At 62.7% G+C, this 25,567-nt stretch overlaps 1 protein-coding gene across 1 annotated transcript in view; it reads right to left on the bottom strand.

Annotated features, from left to right (window-relative positions):
• ALDH1L1 (aldehyde dehydrogenase 1 family member L1) overlaps window positions 1–25,567 on the bottom strand; it is a 74,959-nt gene that overhangs the window by 30,985 nt on the left and 18,407 nt on the right. The window contains exons 4-12 of the mRNA XM_075995954.1: window positions 23,976–24,141; window positions 22,613–22,714; window positions 21,507–21,596; window positions 19,846–19,983; window positions 18,107–18,232; window positions 16,743–16,834; window positions 13,620–13,767; window positions 11,557–11,676; window positions 10,531–10,658 (exon numbers count right to left, since the gene is read on the bottom strand). Coding sequence (XP_075852069.1) covers window positions 10,531–10,658; window positions 11,557–11,676; window positions 13,620–13,767; window positions 16,743–16,834; window positions 18,107–18,232; window positions 19,846–19,983; window positions 21,507–21,596; window positions 22,613–22,714; window positions 23,976–24,141 — 1,110 coding nt within the window. The remainder of the gene's footprint in view (window positions 1–10,530; window positions 10,659–11,556; window positions 11,677–13,619; window positions 13,768–16,742; window positions 16,835–18,106; window positions 18,233–19,845; window positions 19,984–21,506; window positions 21,597–22,612; window positions 22,715–23,975; window positions 24,142–25,567) is intronic.

Genomic DNA, 25,567 nt, shown 5'->3' with positions numbered 1-25,567 from the left:
TGACAGGTGTCCCCTGGACTGACAGGAGACCCCCTGGCTCACAGGAGTCCCCCGAGCTGACAGGAGTTCCCCGGGCTGAAAGGAGTCCCCCGTGCTGACAGGAGTTCCCCGTGCTGACAGGTGTCCCCCGTGCTGACAGGAGTCCACTAGGCTGACAGGAGCCCCCCTGGGCTGACAGGAGTCCCCGTGCTGACAGGAGTCCCCGGGCTGACAGGTGTCCCCCTGGCTGACAGGAGTCCACTGGGCTGACAGGAGTCCCCTGGGCTGACAGGAGTCCCCGGGGCTGACAGGAGTCCCCCGGGCTGATAGGTGTCCCCCTGGCTGACAGGAGTCCACTAGGCTGACAGGAGTCCCCCTGGGCTGACAGGTGTCCCTGGGGCTGACAGGAGTCCCCCTGAGCAGACCGGTGTCCCCCTGGCTGACAGGAGCCCCCCGGGCTACAGGAGTCCCCCGGGCTGACAGGAGTCCCCCGGGCTGACAGGAGACCCCGGGCTGTCAGGAGTCCACTAGGCTGATAGGAGTCCCCCAGGCTGACAGGAGTCCCCCTGGCTGACAGGAATCCCCCTGGGCTGACAGGAGTCCCCCGGGCTGACAGGAGTCCCCCTGGGCTGACAGGAGTCCCCCGGGCTGACAGGAGTTCCCCTGGGCTGACAGGAGTCCACTACGCTGACAGGAGTCCCCCCGGGCTGACAGGAGTCCCCCCGGGCTGACAGGAGTCCCCCGGGCTGACAGGAGTCCCCCTGGGCTGACAGGAGTCCCCCGGGCTGACAGGAGTCCCCCTGGGCTGACAGGAGTCCCCCGGGCTGACAGGAGTCCACTACGCTGACAGGAGTCCCCCGGGCTGACAGGAGTCCACTACGCTGACAGGAGTCCCCCGGGCTGACAGGAGTCCCCCTGGGCTGACAGGAGTCCCCCGGGCTGACAGGAGTTCCCCTGGGCTGACAGGAGTCCCCCGGGCTGACAGGAGTCCCCCTGGGCTGACAGGAGTCCACTACGCTGACAGGAGTCCTCCAGGCTGACAGGAGTCCCCCGGGCTGACAGGAGTCCCCCCGGGCTGACAGGAGTCCCCCCGGGCTGACAGGAGTCCCCCTGGGCTGACAGGAGTCCCCCGGGCTGACAGGAGTCCACTAGGCTGACAGGAGCCCCCCGTGCTGACAGGAGTCCCCTAGGCTGACAGGAGTCCCCGGGCTGACAGGAGTCCCCCGGGCTGACAGGACTCCCCTGGGCTGACAGGAGTCCACTAGGCTGACAGGAGTCCCCCGGGCTGACAGGAGCCCCCCGGGCTGACAGGAGTCCACTAGGCTGACAGGAGCCCCCCTGGGCTGACAGGAGTCCCCCGGGCTGACAGGAGTCCACTACGCTGACAGGTGTCACCCTTGGCTGACAGGAGTCCCCCTGGCTGACAGGAACCCCCGGGCTGACAGGAGTCCACTAGGCTGACAGGAGCCCCCCTGGGCTGACAGGAGTCCCCCGGGCTGACAGGAGCCCCCCAGGCTGACAGGTGTCCCCCTGGCTGACAGGAATCCACTAGGCTGACAGGAGTCCACTGGGCTGACAAGAGTCCCCCAGGCTGACAGGTGTCCCCCGTGCTGACAGGAGTCCCCAGGGCTGACAGGAGTCCCCGGGCTGACAGGAGTCCCCCGGGCTGACAGGAGTCCACTAGGCTGACAGGAGTCCCCCGGGCTGACAGGAGCCCCCCTGGCTGACAGGAGCCCCCCGGGCTGACAGGAGTCCACTAGGCTGACAGGAGTCCCCCTGGCTGACAGGAGTCCCCCTGGGCTGACAGGAGTCCCCCTGGCTGACAGGAGCCCCCCTGGCTGACAGGAGTCCCCCGGGCTGACAGGAGTACACTAGGCTGACAGGAGTCCCCCTGGCTGACAGGAGCCCCCCGGGCTGACAGGAGTCCACTAGGCTGACAGGAGTCCCCCTGGCTGACAGGAGTCCCCCTGGGCTGACAGGAGTCCCCCTGGCTGACAGGAGCCCCCCTGGCTGACAGGAGTCCCCCGGGCTGACAGGAGTACACTAGGCTGACAGGAGTCCCCCAGGCTGACAGGAGTCCCCCTGGCTGACAGGAGTCCCCCGGGCTGAGAGGAGTCCACTAGGCTGACAGGAGTCCCCCGGGCTGACAGGAGTCCCCCGGGCTGACAGGAGTCCACTAAGCTGACAGGAGTCCCCCGGGCTGACAGGAGTCCCCCGGGCTGACAGGAGTCCACTAGGCTGACAGGAGTCCCCCGGGCTGACAGGAGTCCCCCGGGCTGACAAGAGCCCCCCTGGCTGACAGGAGTCCCCCGGGCTGACAGGAGTCCCCCTGGCTGACAGGAGTCCCCCGGGCTGACAGGAGTCCCCCTGGCTGACAGGAGTCCCCCGGGCTGACAGGAGTCCCCTGGGCTGACAGGAGTCCCCCTGGGCTGACAGGAGTCCCCCGGGCTGACAGGAGCCCCCCTGGCTGACAGGAGTCCCCCTGGCTGACAGGAGTCCCCCGGGCTGACAGGAGCCCCCCGGGCTGACAGGTGTCCCCCTGGGCTGACAGGAGTCCCCCTGGCTGACAGGAGTCCACTAGGCTGACAGGAGTCCCCCGGGCTGACAGGTGTCCCGGGCTGACAGGAGTCCCCCTGGCTGACAGGAGCCCACCGGGCTGACAGGTGTCCCGGGCTGACAGGAGTCCCCCTTGCTGACAGGAGCCCCCCTGGGCTGACAGGTGTCCCCTGGGCTGACAGGAGTCCCCCTGGCTTACAGGAGCCCCCCGGGCTGACAGGAGTCCACTAGGCTGACAGGAGCCCCCCTGGGCTGACAGGAGTCCCCCGGGCTGACAGGAGCCCCCCGGGCTGACAGGTGTCCCCCTGGGCTGACAGGAGTCCCCATGGCTGACAGGAGTCCACTAGGCTGACAGGAGCCCCCCTGGGCTGACAGGAGTCCCCCGGGCTGACAGGAGTCCTCCTGCGCTGACAGGAGTCCCCCTGGCTGACAGGAGTCCCCCTGGCTGACAGGAGCCCCCCGGGCTGAAAGGAGTCCACTAGGCTGACAGGAGCCCCCCTGGGCTGACAGGAGTCCCCCGGGCTGACAGGAGCCCCCAGGCTGACAGGTGTCCCCCTGGGCTGACAGGAGTCCCCCTGGCTGACAGGAATCCACTAGGCTGACAGGAGTCCACTGGGCTGACAAGAGTCCCCCGGGCTGACAGGTGTCCCCCGTGCTGACAGGAGTCCCCCGGTGCTGACAGGAGTCCCCGGGCTGACAGGAGTCCCCCGGGTTGACAGGAGTCCACTAGGCTGACAGGAGTCCACTAGGCTGACAGGAGTCCCCCGGGCTGACAAGAGTCCCCTAGGCTGACAGGAGTCCCCGGGCTGACAGGAGTCCCCCGGGCTGACAGGAGTCCACTAGGCTGACAGGAGTCCCCGTGCTGACAGGAGTCCCCCTGGCTGACAGGAGTCCCCGGGCTGACAGGAGTCCCCCGGGCTGACAGGAGTCCCCCGGGCTGACAGGAGTCCACTAGGCTGATAGGAGCCCCCCGTGCTGACAGGAGTCCCCCGGGCTGACAGGAGTCCCCCAGGCTGACAGGAGCCCCCCGGGCTGACAGAAGTCCCCCGTGCTGACAGGAGTCCCCCTTGCTGACAGGAGTCCCCCAGGCTGACAGGTGTCCCCTGGACTGACAGGAGACCCCCTGGCTCACAGGAGTCCCCCGAGCTGACAGGAGTTCCCCGGGCTGAAAGGAGTCCCCCGTGCTGACAGGAGTTCCCCGTGCTGACAGGTGTCCCCCGTGCTGACAGGAGTCCACTAGGCTGACAGGAGCCCCCCTGGGCTGACAGGAGTCCCCGTGCTGACAGGAGTCCCTGGGCTGACAGGTGTCCCCCTGGCTGACAGGAGTCCACTGGGCTGACAGGAGTCCCCTGGGCTGACAGGAGTCCCCGGGGCTGACAGGAGTCCCCCGGGCTGATAGGTGTCCCCCTGGCTGACAGGAGTCCACTAGGCTGACAGGAGTCCCCCTGGGCTGACAGGTGTCCCTGGGGCTGACAGGAGTCCCCCTGAGCTGACCGGTGTCCCCCTGGCTGACAGGAGCCCCCCGGGCTACAGGAGTCCCCCGGGCTGACAGGAGTCCCCCGGGCTGACAGGAGTCCCCGGGCTGTCAGGAGTCCACTAGGCTGATAGGAGTCCCCCAGGCTGACAGGAGTCCCCCTGGCTGACAGGAGTCCCCCTGGGCTGACAGGAGTCCCCCGGGCTGACAGGAGTTCCCCTGGGCTGACAGGAATCCACTACGCTGACAGGAGTCCCCCCGGGCTGACAGGAGTCCCCCGGGCTGACAGGAGTCCACTACGCTGACAGGAGTCCCCCGGGCTGACAGGAGTCCACTAGCCTGACAGGAGTCCCCCGGGCTGACAGGAGTCCCCCTGGGCTGACAGGAGTCCACTACGCTGACAGGAGTCCCCCAGGCTGATAGGAGTCCCCCGGGCTGACAGGAGTCCACTACGCTGACAGGAGTCCCCCGGGCTGACAGGAGTCCCCCTGGGCTGACAGGAGTCCCCCGGGCTGACAGGAGTCCCCCCGGGCTGACAGGAGTCCCCCCGGGCTGACAGGAGTCCCCCTGGCTGACAGGAGTCCCCCGGGCTGACAGGAGTCCCCCTGGCTGACAGGAGTCCCCCGGGCTGACAGGAGTCCCCCTGGGCTGACAGGAGTCCCCCTGGCTGACAGGAGTCCCCCTGGGCTGACAGGAGTTCCCCTGGGCTGACAGGAGTCCACTACGCTGACAGGAGTCCCCCAGGCTGACAGGAGTCCCCCGGGCTGACAGGAGTCCCCCCGGGCTGACAGGAGTCCCCCCGGGCTGACAGGAGTCCCCCGGGCTGACAGGAGTCCACTACGCTGACAGGAGTCCCCCGGGCTGACAGGAGTCCCCCGGGCTGGCAGGAGTCCCCCGGGCTGACAGGAGTCCACTACGCTGACAGGAGTCCCCCAGGCTGACAGGAGTCCCCCGGGCTGACAGGAGTCCCCCTGGGCTGACAGGAGTCCTCCTGGCTGACAGGAGTCCCCCTGGCTGACAGGAGTCCCCCGGGCTGACAGGAGTCCCCCTGGCTGACAGGAGTCCCCTGGGCTGACAGGAGTCCACTAGGCTGACAGGAGTCCCCCGGGCTGATAGGTGTCCCCCTGGCTGACAGGAGTCCCCCGGGCTGACAGGAGTCCCCCTGGGCTGACAGGAGTCCCCCGGGCTGACAGGAGTTCCCCTGGGCTGACAGGAGTCCCCTAGGCTGACAGGAGTCCCCCTGGGCTGACAGGAGTCCACTACGCTGACAGGAGTCCCCCAGGCTGACAGGAGTCCCCCGGGCTGACAGGAGTACCCCGGGCTGACAGGAGTCCCCCTGGCTGACAGGAGTCCCCCGGGCTGACAGGAGTCCACTACGCTGACAGGAGTCCCCCAGGCTGACAGGAGTCCCCCGGGCTGACAGGAGTCCCCCCGTGCTGACAGGAGTCCCCCGGGCTGACAGGAGTCCTCTAGGCTGACAGGAGCCCCCCGTGCTGACAGGAGTCCCCCGGGCTGACAGGAGTCCCGCAGGCTGACAGGAGCCCCCCGGGCTGACAGGAGTCCCCATGGCTGACAGGAGTCCCCCGGGCTGACAGGAGTCCCCCTGGGCTGACAGGAGTCCCCCGGGCTGACAGGAGTTCCCCTGGGCTGACAGGAGTCCCCTGGGCTGACAGGAGTCCCCCTGGGCTGACAGGAGTCCACTACGCTGACAGGAGTCCCCAGGCTGACAGGAGTCCCCCGGGCTGACAGGAGTACCCCGGGCTGACAGGAGTCCCCCTGGCTGACAGGAGTCCCCCGGGCTGACAGGAGTCCCCCTGGGCTGACAGGAGTCCACTACGCTGACAGGAGTCCCCCAGGGTGACAGGAGTCCCCCGGGCTGACAGGAGTCCCCCCGTGCTGACAGGAGTCCCCCGGGCTGACAGGAGTCCACTAGGCTGACAGGAGCCCCCCGTGCTGACAGGAGTCCCCCGGGCTGACAGGAGTCCCGCAGGCTGACAGGAGCCCCCCGTGCTGACAGGAGTCCCCCGGGCTGACAGGAGTCCCGCAGGCTGACAGGAGCCACCCGGGCTGACAGATGTCCCCCGTGCTGACAGGAGTCCCCCTGGCTGACAGGAGTCCCCCAGGCTGACAGGTGTCCCCTGGACTGACAGGAGACCCCCTAGCTCACAGGAGTCCCCCGAGCTGACAGGAGTTCCCCGGGCTGACAGGAGTTCCCCGTGCTGACAGGTGTCCCCCGTGCTGACAGGAGTCCACTAGGCTGACAGGAGCCCCCCTGGGCTGACAGGAGTCCCCGTGCTGACAGGAGTCCCTGGGCTGACAGGTGTCCCCCTGGCTGACAGGAGTCCCCCTGGGCTGACAGGAGTCCCCCGGGCTGACAGGAGTCCCCCTGGGCTGACAGGAGTCCCCCGGGCTGACAGGAGTTCCCCTGGGCTGACAGGAGTCCACTACGCTGACAGGAGTCCCCCCGGACTGACAGGAGTCCCCCCGGGCTGACAGGAGTCCCCCCGGGCTGACAGGAGTCCCCCGGGCTGACAGGAGTCCACTACGCTGACAGGAGTCCCCCGGGCTGACAGGAGTCCACTACGCTGACAGGAGTCCCCCGGGCTGACAGGAGTCCCCCTGGGCTGACAGGAGTCCACTACGCTGACAGGAGTCCCCCAGGCTGACAGGAGTCCCCCGGGCTGACAGGAGTCCACTACGCTGACAGGAGTCCCCCGGGCTGACAGGAGTCCCCCGGGCTGACAGGAGTCCACTACGCTGACAGGAGTCCCCCAGGCTGATAGGAGTCCCCCGGGCTGACAGGAGTCCACTACGCTGACAGGAGTCCCCCGGGCTGACAGGAGTCCCCCTGGGCTGACAGGAGTCCCCCGGGCTGACAGGAGTCCCCCCGGGCTGACAGGAGTCCCCCGGGCTGACAGGAGTCCCCCTGGCTGACAGGAGTCCCCCGGGCTGACAGGAGTCCCCCTGGCTGACAGGAGTCCCCCGGGCTGACAGGAGTCCCCCTGGGCTGACAGGAGTCCCCCGGGCTGACAGGAGTCCCCCTGGGCTGACAGGAGTCCCCCTGGGCTGACAGGAGTCCACTACGCTGACAGGAGTCCCCCAGGCTGACAGGAGTCCCCCGGGCTGACAGGAGTCCCCCCGGGCTGACAGGAGTCCCCCCGGGCTGACAGGAGTCCCCCGGGCTGACAGGAGTCCACTACGCTGACAGGAGTCCCCCGGGCTGACAGGAGTCCCCCGGGCTGGCAGGAGTCCCCCGGGCTGACAGGAGTCCACTACGCTGACAGGAGTCCCCCAGGCTGACAGGAGTCCCCCGGGCTGACAGGAGTCCCCCTGGGCTGACAGGAGTCCTCCTGGCTGACAGGAGTCCCCCTGGCTGACAGGAGTCCCCCGGGCTGACAGGAGTCCCCCTGGCTGACAGGAGTCCCCCGGGCTGACAGGAGTCCCCCTGGGCTGACAGGAGTCCCCCGGGCTGACAGGAGTTCCCCTGGGCTGACAGGAGTCCCCTGGGCTGACAGGAGTCCCCCTGGGCTGACAGGAGTCCACTACGCTGACAGGAGTCCCCCAGGCTGACAGGAGTCCCCCGGGCTGACAGGAGTCCCCCCGGGCTGACAGGAGTCCCCCCGGGCTGACAGGAGTCCCCCGGGCTGACAGGAGTCCACTAGGCTGACAGGAGCCCCCCGTGCTGACAGGAGTCCCCCGGGCTGACAGGAGTCCCGCAGGCTGACAGGAGCCCCCCGGGCTGACAGATGTCCCCCGTGCTGACAGGAGTCCCCCTGGCTGACAGGAGTCCCCCAGGCTGACAGGTGTCCCCTGGACTGACAGGAGACCCCCTGGCTCACAGGAGTCCCCCGAGCTGACAGGAGTTCCCCGGGCTGAAAGGAGTCCCCCGTGCTGACAGGAGTTCCCTGTGCTGACAGGTGTCCCCCGTGCTGACAGGAGTCCACTATGCTGACAGGAGCCCCCCTGGGCTGACAGGAGTCCCCCGTGCTGACAGGAGTCCCCGGGCTGACAGGTGTCCCCCTGGCTGACAGGAGTCCACTGGGCTGACAGGAGTCCCCTGGGCTGACAGGAGTCCCCCGTGCTGACAGGAGTCCCCCGGGCTGATAGGTGTCCCCCTGGCTGACAGGAGTCCACTAGGCTGACAGGAGTCCCCCTGGGCTGACAGGTATCCCCGGGGCTGACAGGAGTCCCCCTGAGCTGACCGGTGTCCCCCTGGCTGACAGGAGCCCCCCGGGCTACAGGAGTCCCCCGGGCCGACAGGAGTCCCCCGGGATGACAGGAGTCCCCGGGCTGTCAGGAGTCCACTAGGCTGATAGGAGTCCCCCAGGCTGACAGGAGTCCCCCTGGCTGACAGGAGTCCCCCTGGGCTGACAGGAGTCCCCCGGGCTGACAGGAGTCCCCCTGGGCTGACAGGAGTCCCCCGGGCTGACAGGAGTCCCCCTGGGCTGACAGGAGTCCACTACGCTGACAGGAGTCCCCCAGGCTGACAGGAGTCCCCCAGGCTGACAGGTGTCCCCTGGACTGACAGGAGACCCCCTGGCTCACAGGAGTCCCCCGAGCTGACAGGAGTCCACTAGGCTGACAGGAGTCCCCCGAGCTGACAGGAGTCCCCGGGGCTGAAAGGAGTCCCCCGTGCTGACAGGAGTTCCCGGTGCTGACAGGTGTCCCCCGGGCTGACAGGAGTCCACTACGCTGACAGGAGTCCCCCGGGCTGACAGGAGTCCCCCGGGCTGACAGGAGTCCTCCTGGCTGACAGCAGTCCTCCTGGCTGACAGGAGTCCCCCTGGCTGACAGGAGTCCCCCTGGGCTGACTGGAGTCCCCCGGGCTGACAGGAATCCCCCTGAGCTGACAGGAGTCCCCCGGGCTGACAGGAGTCCCCCGGGCTGACAGGAGCCCCCCGGGCTGACAGGTCTCCCCCTGGGCTGACAGGAGTCCACTAGGCTGACAGGAGTCCCCCGGGCTGACAGGAATCCACTAAGCTGACAGGAGTCTCCCGGGCTGACAGGAGTCCCCTGGGCTGACAGGAGTCCCCTGGACTGACAGGAGTCCCCCCTGGGCTGACAGGAGTCCCCCGGGCTGACAGGAGTCCCCGGGCTGACAGGAGTCCCCCTGGCTGACAGGAGTCCCCGGGCTGACAGGAGTCCCCCTGGCTGACAGGAGTCCCCGGGCTGACAGGAGTCCCCCTGGCTGACAGGAGTCCCCCGGGCTGACAGGAGTCCCCCGGGCTGACATGTGTCCCCAGGGCTGACAGGAGTCCCCCTGAGCTGACCGGTGTCCCCCTGGCTGACAGGAGTCCCCCGGGCTGACAGGAGTCCCCATGAGCTGACCGGTGTCCCCCGGGCTGACAGGAGTCCCCCGGGCTGACAGGAGCCCCCCGGGCTACAGGAGTCCCCCGGGCTGACTGGAGTCCCCCGTGCTGACAGGAGTCCCCCGGGCTGATAGGTGTCCCCCTGGCTGACAGGAGTCCCCTGGCTGACAGGTGTCCACTAGGCTGACAGGAGTCCCCCGGGCTGACAGGAGTCCCCTGAGCTGACAGGAGTCCCCCTGGGCTGACAGGTGTCCCCAGGGCTGACAGGAGTCCCCCGGGCTGACAGGAGTCCCCCTGGGCTGACAGGTTTCCCCAGGGCTGACAGGAGTCCCCCGTGCTGACAGGAGTCCCCCGGGCTGATAGGTGTCCCCCTGGCTGACAGGAGTCCCCTGGCTGACAGGTGTCCACTAGGCTGACAGGAGTCCCCCAGGCTGACAGAAGTCACCTGGGCTGACAGGAGTCCCCCTGGGCTGACAGGTGTCCTCAGGGCTGACAGGAGTCCCCGGGCTGACAGGAGTCCCCCTGGGCTGACAGGTGTCCCCCTGGGCTGACAGGAATCCCCCTGGCTGACAGGAGTCCCCGGGCTGACAGGAGTCCCCGGGTTGACAGGAGTCCCTCTGGCTGACAGGAGTCCCCGGGCTGACAGGAGTCCCCCTGAGCTGACCGATGTCCCCCTGGCTGACAGGAGCCCCCCGGGCTACAGGAGTCCCCCGGGCTGACAGGAGTCCCCCGGGCTGACAGGTGTCCCCAGGGCTGACAGGAGTCCCCCTCAGCTGACCGGTGTCCCCCTGGCTGACAGGAGTCCCCCCGGGCTGACAGGAGTCCCCCTGAGCTGACCGGTGTCCCCCTGGCTGACAGGAGCCCCCCGGGCTAACAGGAGTCCCCCGGGCTGATAGGTGTCCCCCTGGCTGACAGGAGTCCCCCGGGGTGACAGGAGTCCACTAGGCTGACAGGAGTCCCCCGGGCTGACAGGAGTCCCCTTGACTGACAGGTGTCCCCCGGGCTGACAGGAGTCCCCCGGGCTGACAGGAGTCCCCTTGACTGACAGGTGTCCCCCGGGCTGACAGGAGTCCCCCGGGCTGACAGGAGTCCACTAGGCTGACAGGAGTCCCCCGGGCTGACAGGAGTCCCCAGCTGAAAAGTGACCCTGGCTGACAGGTGGCCCCGGTTACAGGTGACCCTGGGTGGCAGGGGTCGGGGACAGCCCCTCACCTGTACAGCAGCCGGCCGCGGTCCCGGGCGCTGATCTTGCCCCACAGCCCGTTCTCGAAGGCGTCCTTGGCTGCGGCCACGGCCTTGTCCACGTCGCTGGCCTGGGCCAGGGACACCTGGCAGATAACCTGGGGGACAGCAGGCCGTGGCCGAGGCCGTCTTTCCCCCGGCTGACGCCGCCTGACCCCGCCTGACCCCACCTGACCCTGCCTGACCCCACCCGACCCCGCCTGACCCCACCTGACCCCACCTGACCCTGCCTCACCCCACCTGACGCCGCCTGACCCCGCCTGACCCCACCTGACCCCGCCTGACCCTGCCTGACCCCACCCGACCCCACCCGACCCCGCCTGACCCCACCTGACCCTGCCCGACCCCGTCTGACCCCACTTGACCCCGCCCGACCCCTCCTGACCCCACCTGACCTCGCCCAGGCCCGCCCAAGTCCCCATCCCCAGCTTGGGGACAGCGTCAGACCATAGGAGGGACTTAGGCACGGGAGTCGGTCACTCGAGGGGACACAGTCCCGGGAAAAGTCTAACTGTCTTTCTCCATGTCGGGGACCCCCGTGGGGTCGGCCTCGCTCACAGCAGCCTCCCACTCCTGGCCTCCAGCGAGCCTCCTGCCTCGGCCTCCCTCCCCAGTAGCTGGGATGACAGGCATGCGCCTCCATGCCCGGCTCATTTTTCTTCTATATATTTTTAGTTGGCCAAATAATTTCTTTCTATTTTTTAGTAGAGACGGGGTCTCGCTCTTGCTCAGGCTGGCCTCAACCTCCTGGCCTCTATCAAGCGATCCTCCTGCCTCGGCCTCCCTCCCGAGTAGCTGGGACTCCAGGCGTGCGCCCCGGGGTAGGACAGGCTGGAAACCGGCCGGGCCCCTTTTGCCGTCCCCGACAAGGGGACACACACGCCCAGCAGAGGGTCCCCTCTCCCCGGGGTGAAAACACCATAGACCAGGAGGCACGGGAGGAGGAGGCCGGGGGATTGGAGGCCAGCGGGGAGAGGGAGGCCGGCCGGCACTCACGCTTCCGTCGGTCGGGTTAATGGTGTCGTAGGTCTTGCCGTCCTCGGCCTCCACGAAGGCGCCCCCAATGAAGAGCTGGTGGGGCATGCGGACGCAGCGCTTGTTGACAGCCAGCTCCACCTGGGGACGGAGGCCGGGTTTGCGGAGGCCGGGGTTGGGGAGGCCGGGGTTGGGGTTTGCGCAGGTTTTGTTTTTTTTTTTTTTTTTTGAGACAGAGTCTCGCTCTGCCGCCCGGGCTGGAGTGAGTGCCGTGGCGTCAGCCTCGCTCACAGCAGCCTCTGACTCCTGGCCTCGACTGAGCCTCCCATCTCAGCCTCCCTCCCGAGTAGCTGGGACTCCAGGCACGCGCCTCCACGCCCGGCTCGTTTTTTCAATATATTTTTAGTTGGGCAATTAATTTCTTTCTACTTTTTTTTTTTTTTAATAGAGACGGGGTCTCGCTCTTGCTCAGGCTGGCCTCCAACTCCTGGCCTCGAGCGATCCTCCCGCCTCAGCCTCCCAGAGTGCTGGGAGGACAGGCGTGCACCTCCCCACCCCCACGTATTACGGGTGTGGATTCTTCTCGACCGGCACGAACCCACACCAACGTAGGAGGAAGCACACGGCCAGGCGGACAACCACACGCTCGCGCACGGCCAAGGGCCGAGGCTCCAGCCCCCGCGGCCTCCGCGGGCCATTGGGAGCTGTCACGTGGGCAGCGGTGGAGGCTCAGTGCTCAGGAGGGAGATTAAGGACACAGACTCGAGGCCACCACGTGGGAGGGACTCAGTGCTGCCACTGTGTCGTACTGTGGCCTCCACCTGGCTACCCGGCCTCAACTTTGTCATTGTGTGGCCTCAACCTCATTACCCAGCCTCCACTTTGTCACTGTGTGGCCTCAGCCTTGTTACCCGGCCTCCACTTTGTCATTGTGCGGCCTCCACCTGGCTACCCGGTCTCCACTTTGTCACTGTGTGGCCTCAGCCTTGTTACCCGGCCTCCACTTTGTCATTGTGCGGCCTCCACCTGGCTACCCAGCCTCCACTGTGTCGTAGTGCGGCCTCCACCTGGCTACCCGGCCTCTACTTTGTCATTGTGCGGCCTCCACCTGGTTACCCGGCCTCCACTTTGTCATTGTGCAACCTCCACCTGGCTACCTGGCCTCTACTTTGTCATTGTGTGGCCTCAGCCTTGTTACCCGGCCTCCACTTTGTCATTGTGTGGCCTCCAACTGGCTACCCGGCCTCCACTTTGTCATTGTACGGCCTCCACCTGGCTACCCAGCCTCCACTTTGTCATTGTGTGGCCTCCACTTTGTCATTGTGCGGCCTCCACCTGGTTACCCGGCCTCCACTTTGTCATTGTGTGGCCTCCACCTGGCTACCCGGCCTCCACTTTGTCATTGTGTGGCCTCCACTTTGTCATTGTGCGGCCTCAGCCTTGTTACCTGGCCTCCACTTTGTCATTGTGTGGCCTCCACCTGGCTACCCGGCCTCCACTTTGTCATTGTGTGGCCTCCACTTTGTCATTGTGCGGCCTCCACCTGGTTACCCAGCCTCCACTTTGTCATTGTGCAACCTCCACCTGGCTACCCGGCCTCCACTTTGTCATTGTGTGGCCTCCACTTTGTCATTGTGTGGCCTCAGCCTTGTTACCCGGCCTCCACTTTGTCATTGTGTGGCCTCAACCTGGTTACCCGGCCTCCACTTTGTAATTGTGTGGCCTCCACCTGGCTACCCAGCCTCTACTTTGTCATCGTGTGGCCTCAACCTCATTACCCGGCCTCCACTTTGTCATCCTGTGGCCTCCAGCTCATTACCCGGCCTCCACTTTGTCATCGTGCAGCCGCAACCTCGTTACCTGGCCTCCACTTTGTCATCGTGCGGCCTCCACCTCGTTACCCGGCCTCCATTTTGTCATTGTGTGGCCTCAACCTCGTTACCCAGCCTCTACTTTGTCATCATGTGGCCTCAACCTCGTTACCCAGCCTCCCCAGGGTGAGGCCGGGAGGATTCTCAGCCCACAGAAAACGCCGGCAAGCCACCGCGGGGCGGGGCCCTGGGGGTGAGGCCGCGGGGACTCACGTAGTCGATGGGAGGCTGAGCGTCCTCGTCCTCCCCTCGAAGCTTCCTCACTAAGAGCTGGACGAAGTCCCCGAAGGTGGTGGCCATGTAAACGTCCTCGTTTTCCAGCTCCAGCCCCTCGCAGAGCTCCTTGACTTCCTCCACGAGCCTGAGGGGGAGGGGACGGAAAGCTGGGGGAAACGTGGAGGCAGCCTCACCGAGAAGCGGCCTCCACCCGGCCTCCAAAGCATGGCCTCGAACTGGGAGGACGGGCCTCACCCGCACATTCAGAAACCTCGGTTTCCATTTCTCACTCCCTCACCTGCCACCACGTTTCCCCGACAACCAGACCCTTGGCGGGGACGTCTGAGCATTGGAGCCGTCAAAGCCCGACCCGGCAACCGGCCCTAGCAACGGGCTTGGTTACGCATAGCAGGACGTCCGAGCATTGGAGCCGTCAAAGCCCGACCCGGCAACCGGCCCTAGCAACGGGCTTGGTTACGCATAGCAGGATGTCTGAGCATTGGAGCCGTCAAAGCCCGACCCTGGCAACCGGCCCTAGCAACGGGCTTGGTTACGCATAGCAGGACGTCTGAGCATCGGAGCCGTCAAAGCCCGACCCGGCAACCGGCCCTAGCAACGGGCTTGGTTACGCATAGCAGGACGTCCGAGCATTGGAGCCGTCAAAGCCCGACCCGGCAACCGGCCCTAGCAACGGGCTTGGTTACGCATAGCAGGACGTCTGAGCATCGGAGCCGTCAAAGCCCGACCCGGCAACCGGCCCTAGCAACGGGCTTGGTTACGCATAGCAGGACATCCAAGCATTGGAGCTGTCAAAGCCCGACCCGGCAACCGGCCCTAGCTACGGGCGCCATGGTTACACAGGGCAAAGTCTGCACGACAATCCGTGCGTGTGGCCGCAGGGCGAGACAGATGACCGGCGGCCGGTCCCGTTCACCCTGTCGTGAGAGCTCTGGGGCCCGGAGGGAGAGGTCGGTTCTAGAAGGTTCTAAAGGGGAAACAGAGTCGCGAGACGCTCGAGACGGGATCTGGGGTCTAGAGAGCGAGTAGGATGTTCCAGAAGAAGATGTCTGTGCTATATTCAAACCCATGGAGACGGTCGGGAGGCGCTTAAAAAAAAAATGACACTGTCCCCTGAAAATCAGCCCTACTGGGGTGTCTTCTTGGGGAAAAATAAATAGAAAATCCCCGTCTGATTTTCGGGGAAACTCGGTAATTTGGGACCCTTGGGCGACGGGCCAACTCCTCTAAGACTCAGCTTCTTCATGTGTAAAAGAAAAGTCATAAATAGCTCCTCTATTATTTCGTGATGAGCAATTGAAACGCCTCAGCTAATAGTAACAATAATAATTGGGGACGTGGGCAGTAATATCCATGACCTTAACATGTGTACCCCCGTGATATGCTGCAATTAAAAACATGGAAAAAATAATAAAAATTAAAAATAATAAAAAGTAATAATTTAAAAAGTAATAATAATAATTAACAAGAGGCCAGGCGCGGTGGCTCACGCCTATCATCCCAGCACTCTGGGAGGCTGAGGCGGGAGGATCGTTCGAGGTCAGGAGTTCGAGACCAGACTGAGCAACAGTGAGACCCCGTCTCTCCCATAAATAGAATAAAATTAATCGGCCAACTAATATATATAGAAAAAATGAGCCGGGCGTGGTGGTGCATGCCTGTGGTCCCAGCTACTCGGGAGGGAGGCCGAGGCGGGAGGCTCGCTTGAGCCCAGGAGTCGGAGGCTGCTGTGAGCGAGGCTGACGCCATGGCACTCACTCTAGCCCGGGCGACAGAGCGAGACTCTATCTCAAAATAATAATAATAATAATTGGAGGCATGGGCAATATACTTAACCTTAACATTTGTACCCCCATACTATGCTGAAATTTTTTAAAAATGGAACTAATAATAATAATAATTAATAAGAGATCAATAATCTTCGAAAGACACTGTTCAAAGAATGAAAAGTCACAGACAAGAAGAAAAAACCTTTCCAAATGACATATGTGATCAAGGACTCATATTCAATCAAGAACTCTCAGAACTCAATGCTAATAAAGCAAACAACCCAATTAAAAATGAGCAAACGACTGAATGGACACTTCACCGAAGAAGAAATGTGGGAGGCAAGTAAGAGTAGGACAAGATGCTCGGCGGCATTAGTCACTAGGAAAATGCGAATTAAAACCACAAGGAGGGCCGGGCGCGGTGGCTCACGCCTGTCATCCCGGCACTCTGGGAAGCCGAGACAGGAGGGTCGCTCGAGGTCAGGAGGTCGAGGCCAGCCTGAGCAAGAGCGAGACCCCGTCTCCACTAAAAATAGAAAAAGAAATGAGCTGGACAACTAAAAATAGATAGAGAAAAAATGAGCCGGGCGTGGTGGCGCATGCCTGTAGTCCCAGCTACTCGAGAGGGAGGCTGAGGTGGGAGGATCGCTCGAGGTCAGGAGTTCGAAACCAGCCTGAGCAAGAGCGAGACCCCATCTCTACCAAAAATAGAAAAATAAACAAGCTGAACAACTGAAAATACATATAGAAAAAAAGAGCCGGGCGTGGTGGCGCATGCCTGTAGCCCCAGCTCCTCAGGAGGGAGGCCGAGGCAGGAGGATCGCTGGAGGCCAGGAGTCTGCTGTGAGTGAAGCTGACGCCACGGCACTCACTCTAGCACGGGCCGCAAAGCGAGACTCTGTCTCAAAACACAAAAACAAAACAAACAAAAAAGAAACGGCGGCGCTGGCTTCCATCACGATGCTCTGGGGCTGTTTGTGACGCGGTCCGAGAGCAAATCTGCACGGTGCGCGACCCCGATCCTCCCCACCATCTCAGAGTGGCCGCTCTCGGGCCTCCGCCCGCCTCAACCCCCCTCCCCGGAACCTCCCCGGTGGACCGTGGGCAGCTATGCCCTCCCTGCGGCGGCTCACGGCGGCCCCTGGGCCCCGGATACACGCGAACACGCACATTCGGGCCGTTGCGAGTCTCGGGGCCGCGCAGTCCAAGAGCGCGGCAACTAGCTCTGCCTCTGCGTCTGTCCTGGGGGGTTCAGGAGGCGGCGCCAGCTCAGGGAGGGGTGCAGAAGGGACGCCCCCACGGCCCCCACGGCCCCCCGCCGTCCCGGCCTCACCTCACCACGTCCACGGAGGCTGCCCCGGCCTTGAAGAAGTCGGTGGAGTCTTCGACCTCCAGGACGTTGGGCAGGATCCGCTGCCAGGCGCTCTGCAAAGCAAGACCCGGTGACAAGGGAGGCCCGGGGGCGAGGCTGGTGGCGGGAACTTCTGCAAATTGTCCTGCATGTCCGCCGCCAGCCTCCAATCGTTCCGGCCTCCACCCGCCCTCCTGACCCCAGGTCCCGGAAGGCTCCAGCTCGGAGCCCTCGGGTTAAACTCGCGCCCCCGGCCACGCCTGCTCCTCCACATTTGCAGCTCGGCCTCCAAACACGTTTTAGAACCGCCGTGTTTTCCCCGAATAACACACGGGGTCTGCTCTTTGTTTTTCCCTCCGAGTAAATAACTAATAAGATTATTATTAATTATTGTTACTAATTATTCAGAGAAGACACCCCAGGGCGAATTTTCAGGGGACACGTTATTATTTTTCTTTTTTTTCTTTTAAGTGCAGTCCAGCCGCCTCCATGGATTCAAACAGAGTGACGTCTGGGCGGGGGCGCGGAGGATCACGCCTGTCGACCCGGCACTCTGGGAGGAGGCAGAGGCGGGAGGATCGCTCGAGGCCGGGAGCTCGAGGCCAGCCTGAGCCCAAGAGCGAGACCCCGTCTCTACTAAAAATAGAAAAGAAATGAGCTGGACAACTGAAAATGTATATAGAGAAAAAACGAGCCAGGCGTGGTGGCCCATGTTTGTAGTCCCAGCTACTCGGGAGGGAGGCCGAGGCGGGAGGATCGCTCGACGTCAGGAGTTCGAGGCCAGCCTGAGCAAGAGCGAGACTCAGTCTCCGCTAAAAAATTAAGAAAGAAATGAGCTGGACAACTGAATATACAAATAGAAAACATTAGCTCAGTGCGGAGGCTCACGCCTGTCATCCCAGCACTCTGGGAGGCCGAGGCGGGAGGATCGCTCGAGGTCAGGAGTTGGAGGCCAGCCTGAGCAAGAGCGAGACCCCGTCTCTAAAAAAAAAAAATAGAAATGAGCTGGACAACTAAAAATATATACAAATAAATGAGCCGGGTGTGGAGGCGCATGCCTGTAGTCCCAGCTACTCGGGAGGGAGGCCGAGGCGGGAGGATCGCTCGAGGCCGGGAGTCGGAGGCTGCAGTGAGCGAGGCTGACGCCACGGCACTCACTCCAGCCCGGGCGACAGAGCGAGACTCTGTCTCAAAAAAGCGAGAAACGACAAAGCAGCGGACCAGCGCTGCTCCCGGGCCAACACAGAGAGGCCGGGGAGGCCGGTGGATTAGTGCCCAGCCTCAGGGACCGGGATTGGCGGGGAGTCTGTGCAGGGCGCAGCCCGCCCCGCTGTGCGGCCTCCTACCCTCACGGCCTCCGCGGTGACCAGCTCGGACTCCGTGAGCTCCAGGGCGCTGCTTTCGGCCGCCTTGAAGAAGTTGGAGGCCGGGATCATCTTGCCGTCCTCCAGCTGGAGGTTCTTCACCAGCAGCTGCGGGAGGGAGGGGGTTCACAGAGTCGGGGTTCACGGGGTCGGGGTTCACAGGGTCGGGGTTCACGGGTCGGGGTTCACGGGGTTGGGGTTCACGGGGTCGGGGTTCACAGGGTCAGAGTTCATGGGGTCAGGGTTCACAGGGTTGGGGTTCACAGGGTCAGGGTTCACGGGGTCGGGGTTCACAGGGTCGGAATTCATAGGGTCAGGGTTCACTGGGTCAGGGTTCACGGGGTTGGGGTTCACGGGGTTGGGGCTCACAGTGTCGGAGTTCACAGGGTCAGGGTTCACTGGGCGGGGTTCACGGGGTCGGGGTTCACAGGGTCAGGGTTCATGGGGTCGGAGTTAACAGGGTCAGAGTTCACGGGTTCAGGCTTCACAGGGTCAGGGTTCATGGGGTCAGGGTTCACAGGGTCGGGTTCATGGGGTTGGGGTTCAAGGGGTCAGGGTGCTGCACTGAGTACTCAAACCTCTGACCCCAGCCTCCACCACAAGAGAGGGGCAGAGGGAGAGCTGCATTCTCAAAGGAGGAGGGAGGCCACAGCGGCCTCTATTCCCGGGACATAGGAAAGCACGGACCCCCCCCCCCGCCTGCCTCGGTTCTCTCTCGCACGGGCAACAGCTTTATCGTGTCCATGAGAAGGACGCACACGCGTGGCAAAAAAAACGTAATTCGGGCTGGGCGCGGTGGTGGCGCCCACCTGTCGTCCCAGCACTCTGGGAGGCCGGGGAGGGAGGATGGCTCGAGGTCAGGAGGTCGAGGCCAGCCTGAGCAAGAGCGAGACTCCCTCTCTACAAAAAAAAATAGAAAGAAATGAGCTGAACAACTAAAAATATGTAAAAAAAATGAGCCGGGCACAGCAACTCATGCCTGTGGTCCCAGCTCTCTGGGAGGCTGAGGCGGGAGGCTCGCTCGAGGTCAACAGTTCGAGGCCAACCTGAGCCAGAGCGAGATCCCGACTCTACTAAAAGAAAAACAGAAAGAAAGGAGCTGGACAACTAAAAATATATATAAAAGAAAAATGAGCCGGGCACAGCGGCACGTGTCTATAGTCCCAGCACTCTGGGAGGCCAAGGCGGGAGACTCGGTCGAGGTCAGGAGGTGGAGGCCAGCCTGAGCAAGAGCGAGACCCCGTCTCTACTAAAAAAAAAAAAAAATAGAAAGAAATGAGCTGGACAACTAAAAATATTTATAGAAAAAAAATGAGCCGGGCGTGGAGGCGCATGCCTGGAGTCCCAGCTACTCGGGAGGGAGGCCGAGGCAGGAGGATCGCTCAAGCCCAGGAGTCAGAGGCTGGTGTGAGCGAGGCTGACGCCACGGCTCTCCAGCCCGGGTGACAGAGCAAGACTCTGTCTCAAATTTTTAAAAAAAAAAGAAACCGAGGCACGCCCCCCCCCACAGTGCTTAGACATCGGGACAGAACAAACGAGGCCGGCCTCCCTGAGAAGGCTTTTCTCCTTGTTGCTTCTGGGAGTCCCCGATGGGAGGTTGAGGACTCTCGGCCTCCCCCCGGAACTGGAGGCCGAACCTCCGCCCGCCCGCCCGAGGTGTTGCCGGGGGCGCGGGTGGCCTGGAACCCGCAGAGCGGCCCGGCCCGGATCGCCAGGCTCACCATCCTGTCGTCGTTCCCGAAGAGGACGAGGCCGGCCTTCGTGACCACGCCGGGCCTCCGCGCCCCCGCGATGGGCAGGGGGTCGCCCTCCGGCACGACGCCCGCCAGGTTGAGGGTCGAGTTGAAGAAGGTCAGCCTCTGCAGCAAAGAGGAGGAGGAGGAGGCCGAGGTCGGCGAGGCCGGGAGGGCCGACAACCAGCCTCCGGCCTCCGACCTCGGAAAACTCGCTCAAGTCGTCACAGCCTGAGGCCGCCCGTCACCGAGCACGGCGGCTTTTATTTAGTTAGTTTTTTTTTTGAGAGAGGCCGAGTCTCGCTCTGTCGCCCGGGCTGGAGTCCCGTGGCGCCGGCCTCGCTCACAGCGGCCTCCAACTCCTGGCCTCGAGCGAGCCTCCCGCCTCGGCCTCCCTCCCGAGTAGCCGGGACTACAGGCATGCGCCGCCACACCCGGCTCGTTTTTTCTATGTATGTTTTTTTAGTTGGTCGATTAATTTCTTTCTATTTTGTTTTTTAGTAGAGACGGGGTCTCACTTTTTCTTGCTCAGGCTGGCCTCGACCTCCTGACCTCGAGCGATCCTCCCGCCTCAGCCTCCACCTGAGTAGCTGGGACTATAGGAGTGAGCGTCCACGCCCAGCTCATTTTTTCTATATATTTTTAGTTGGCCAATTAATTTCTTTCTATTTTTTTTATTTTAGTAGAGACGGGGTCTCGCTCTTGCTCAGGCTGGCCTCGCACTCCTGACCTAGAGCGAGCCTCCTGCCTCAGCCTCCCTTCAGAGTAGCTGGGACGACAGGCGTGCGCCTCCACGCCCGGCTCGTTTTTTTGTGTATATTCTTACTTGTCCAGCCAATTAATTTCTTTCTATTTTTAACAGAGACGGGGTCTCCCTCTTGCTCAGGCTGGCCTCCATCTCCTGACCTCCAGCGATCCTCCCGCCTCAGCCTCCCTCCCGAGTAGCTGGGACTACAGGCATGCACCTCCACGCCTGGCTCACTTTTTCTACAAATATTAGTTGGCTAATTTCTTTGTATTTATGGTAGAGACGGGGTCTCGCTCTTGCTCAGGCTGGCCTCGCACTCCTGACAACCTCAAGCGATCCTCCTGCCTCGGCCTCCCTCCCGAGTAGCTGGGACGACAGGCACGCGCCACCACACCCGGCTCATTTTTTTTTTTTTCTATATATTTTTAGTTGTGTCTGGCTCATTTCTTTCTATTTTTTTTTTTTTTTTTTTTTAGTAGAGACGGGGTCTCGCTCTTGCTCAGGCTGGCCTCGGACTCCTGAAAACCTCCAGCGATCCTCCCTCCTCGGCCTCCTCCCAGAGCCCTGGCATGACAGGTGTGAGCCTCCAGGGCGCCCGGCCTCAATCCCGGGTGGTTTTGATGGGGAGACGCATTTGAGTTTCTTTCGGACACAGCCAGGGGGCTTGGACGCCCCCCCCTGCCCCGTCACACCCCTCCCCAAGCCTCCCTCTTTGGCCTCCGACCCCGGGGTCTCTGTCTGGCCTCGCCCGGTGTCCTGGGGCCACCACGGCGTCACACCCGGGACACTCAGGCTGTGTCACCCCCCACAAGCCAGCTGTCCCCTCCCCCCGCCTCCCAAGGAGGCGTCTTTTGTGCCTCCGGACATTCAGCCTCCCAGGGTAGAGGCCGGACTAACACACCTGCCCGCCAGCCTCCGTCCAGGCGCCGGGGACCTTGTCGTGGCCTCGGATCCAGTTGTGGATGGCCTCCGCCGGCTGGTCCCAGTTCACCTGCAGGGGCGGCAGGACCCCGTCTGTCCCCGTCCCCGCCCGGCCTCCCCTGGCCCGGATGGCGGAGGCTGGGACCATCCCGGCCTCCTGGACTCTGAGGTTTTCTCTTTCTTTTCTTTTGAGAGACCGAGTCTCGCTCTGTTGCCCGGGATAGAGGGAGCGCCTCGGCGTCAGCCTCGCTCACAGCAGCCTCCACCTCCTGGCCTCGAGCAAGCCTCCCGCCTCGGCCTCCCTCCCGAGCAGCTGGGACTACAGGCATGCGCCACCACGCCCGGCTCGTTTTTCTATATATTTTTAGTCGTCCAGCTCATTTCTTTCTATTTACAGTAGAGACGGGGTCTCGCTCTTGCTCAGGCTGGTTTTGAACTCCTGACCTGGAGCGAGCCTCCTGCCTCGGCCTCCCTTCCGAGTAGCTGGGACTACAGGCATGCGCCACCACGCCCGGCTCACTTTTTTTTCTATATATATTTTTTTAGTTGTCCAGCTAATTTATTTCTATCTTTTTTAGTAAAGACAGGGTCCCACTCTTGCTCAGGTTGGCCTTGAACTCTTGACCTCGAGCGATCCTCCCCCCTCGGCCTCCTCCCAGAGTGCTGGGATGACAGGCATGCGCCACCATTCCTGGCTGATTTTTTTATTCTATATGTTTTTAGTTGGCCAATTAATTTCTTTCTATATATATATATTTTTTTTACTAGAGACGGGGTCTCGCTCTTGCTCAGGCTGGCCTCCACCTCCTAACCTCGAGCGATCCTCCTGCCTCGGCCTCCTTCCTGAGTGCCTGGGACGACAGGCATGCGCCACCGCGCCCAGCTCATTTTTTTTCTATATATTTTTAATTGTCTGATAATTTCATTCTATTTTTTTAGTAGAGACGGGATCTCGCTCTTGCTCGGGCTGGCCTCTACCTCCTGACCTCGAGCGATCCTCCCGCCTCGGCCTCCTCCCAGAGTGCTGGGATGACAGGCGTGGGCCTCCGCGCCCGGCCTCCCAGCCCACTGTCCGGCAGGACTCACCATGGCCGTCTCTTTCTTCTGGATCCCCTCGTAGGTGGCTCCCTCCTCGGGCTGGGGGATCCTGGGGGCCTTGCCCTCCGCGATGAGCCTCACCGCTTGTACCTGGGGAGACCCCGGGGTTCAGAGTTCAGGGGAACAGGACCCTCCCTTCGCTCCCGGCCCCTGGGTGACTCCACACTAAGTCCGAACCCTGCAGCAGACTCACCCCGGACCTGCCTCGCATAGAATAGGTCTCGAACTCCTGACCTCGAGCGAGCCTCCCGCCTCGGCCTCCTCCCAGAGTGCCAGGATGACAGGCGTGAGCCTCCGCACCTGGCTAATTTTTTTTCTCTCTCTCTATACATATATATATTTTTAGTTGTCCAGCTAATTTTGTTCAATTTTTCTGAGTAGAGACGGGGTCTCGCTCTTGCTCAGGCTGGCCTCCAACTCCTGACCTCCAGCGAGCCTCCCGTCTTGGCCTCCCAGAGTGCTGGGATGACAGGCGTGAGCCTCTGCACCTGGCTAATTTATTTTCTGTCTATATATATTTTTAGTTGTCCGGCTAATTTCATTCAATTTTTTTGAGTAGAGACGGGGTCTCGCTCTTGCTCAGGCTGGCCTCGAACTCCTGACCTCGAGCGAGCCTCCCTCCTCGGCCTCCCACAGTGCTGGGATGACAGGCGTGAGCCTCCGCGCCCGGCTAATTTTTTCTCTCTCTATATATATATATTTTAGTTGTCTGGCTAATTTTGTTCAATTTTTTTGAGTAGAGACGGGGTCTCTCTCTTGCTCAGGCTGGCCTCGAACTCCTGACCTCGAGTGAGCCTCCCGCATCGGCCTCCCTCCCGAGTAGCTGGGATGACAGGCACATGCCACCATACCTGGCTACATTTTTTTCTATTTTTAGTTTTTTAGTTAATTTCTTTCTATTTTCTTTAGTAGAGACGGGGTCTCGCTCTTGCTCAGGCTGGCCTCGAACTCCAGACCTCAAGTGAGCCTCCCGCCTCGGCCTCCCAGAGTGCTGGGATCACAGGCGTGAGCCACCGTGTGCCCGGCCATTATGATCTATTTTTTTTTTTAATTTCTTTTATATTTTTACTTTTTTTTTTTCTTTTTTTTTTTTTCCTTAATCCAGAATATAAGCAGCAGGAATACAGAACAGTATTGTCTACTCAACGAGCCGGAACGTTCCCTTTCTGGCTAAAGTGTTCGAGTCGGGTTCATGTGGGTCCCGAGCGAGAGTCTCTCCTCACACAGGGCACGGCTTGTTTCTTGCAAGCGGCAAAGCCAGAGGTCTCTCCGCCCGGAATCCCGGAATTTGGGGAGGGATTCCTGGCTGTGTGCAGGCGCGGGGGCCCAGGGCGGGGTCCCCAGCTCTCACCATCCCTTTGACGCCTTCGGGGAACAGGAAGCGGTTGTACAAGGTGCTCACGGTGTCGTCCGGGAGAACCTCGCACTCCTTCTGCAGCAGAAGGTCCCCTGTGTCCAGGCCGTCGTCTGCCCAGAAGACAGTGAACCCTCCTTTCTTATCTCCGTGGATCAGGGTCCTAGAGGCCGAAGAGTGGAGGACGCCCCGGTTGCAGGCCCCTCTACCTGCCCGGACCCCAGACCCCGGGGAGGACCCACAGAGCAGGTGTTTGTTTCTTGCAAGCGGCAAAGTGAGAGGTCTCTCCGCCCGGAGTCCCGGAAACGGGGCGTGGAGGGGAGGAGGAGAAGGAAACCGACCTCTGCGAACACCAGGCGCCCGCGCTAAACGCTCTGCACGCCAGGCCGGGCGCGGAGGCTCGCGCCTGTCCTCCCCGCACTCTGGGAGGGAGGCCGAGGCAGGAGGATCATGCTAGAGGTCAGGAGGTTGGAGGCCAGCCTGAGCAAGAGCGAGACCCCGTCTCTACTAGAAATAGAAAGAAATGAGCTGGACAACTAAAAATGTGTAGAAAAAAGAAAACGAGCCGGGCGTGGTGGCGCGTGCCTGTCGTCCCAGCTACTGGGGAGGGAGGCTGAGGCAGGAGGATCGGTGGAGGCCAGGAGCTGGAGGCTGCTGTGAGCGAGGCTGACGCCACGGTGCTCTAGGCCAGGCGACAGAGCGAGACTGTGGTTTCCAAATAAAAAAAAAAAAAACTCGTGGAGAGCCGGTCCGGCATGCTCATTTCTTTTTCTTTTTTAATTTTGTTTTATTTTTAAATAAGGCTTGGAATATGTTTTTGTTTATTTTTCTTTTCCTTTTTTATTTGAGAGAGAGTCTCGCTCTGTCGCCCGGGCTAGAGTGCCCCGGCGTCAGCCTCGCTCACAGCAGCCTCCAACTCTTGGGCTCCAGCGATCCTCCTGCCTCAGCCTCCCTCCCGAGTAGCTGGGACGACAGGCACGCGCCTCCACGCCCGGCTCGTTTTTTCTATATATTTTTAGTTGTTCAGCTCATTTCTTTCTATTTTTAGTAGAGACGGGGTCTGACTCTTGCCCAGGCTGGCCTCCAACTCCTGACTCTAGCGCGATCCTCCCTCCTTGGCCTCCTCTCAGAGTGCTGGGATGGCAGGCTGAGCCTCCGCGCCGGCCTCTGCCAGGACAAGCTTCCACTCCGCGTCCCCGAGCGCCGGGCCCTGCCGAGGCCGCAGCAGGTGGAGGTGGGACGGGACCGGGCACGGCAGCCAGCCCGGGGGTGGGCGCCTCCCCCCGCCCAGCCCGGGCCTCCCCTCTGCCCCAGCCTCAGAAAGGGAGGCCGGCCGTGCAGGGCGCTGGGCCTGCGGGCTCACGTGCTCCAGAACCTTCTCCCAGCCCAGAATGCACGTGTTTTATCCCAGGCGGACTCACCGCAGCGCCCGGCCCGCCCCAGGTCCCCCCCAGGTCCCCGCAGGCAGGCGGGCCGCGGAGGGGCGGGGCCAGGAGGGGCGGGGCCTGTGCGGGGCGGGGCCTGGAGGGGCGGGGTTGTGAAGGGGCGGGGACAGGAGGGGCGGAGCCTATGAGGGGCAGAGTACAGCC

This window comes from Microcebus murinus, chromosome 20 (assembly GCF_040939455.1).
Source record: "Microcebus murinus isolate Inina chromosome 20, M.murinus_Inina_mat1.0, whole genome shotgun sequence".
NCBI lineage: Eukaryota > Metazoa > Chordata > Mammalia > Primates > Cheirogaleidae > Microcebus > Microcebus murinus.
This window is presented reverse-complemented; position numbering and strand designations above follow the sequence as displayed.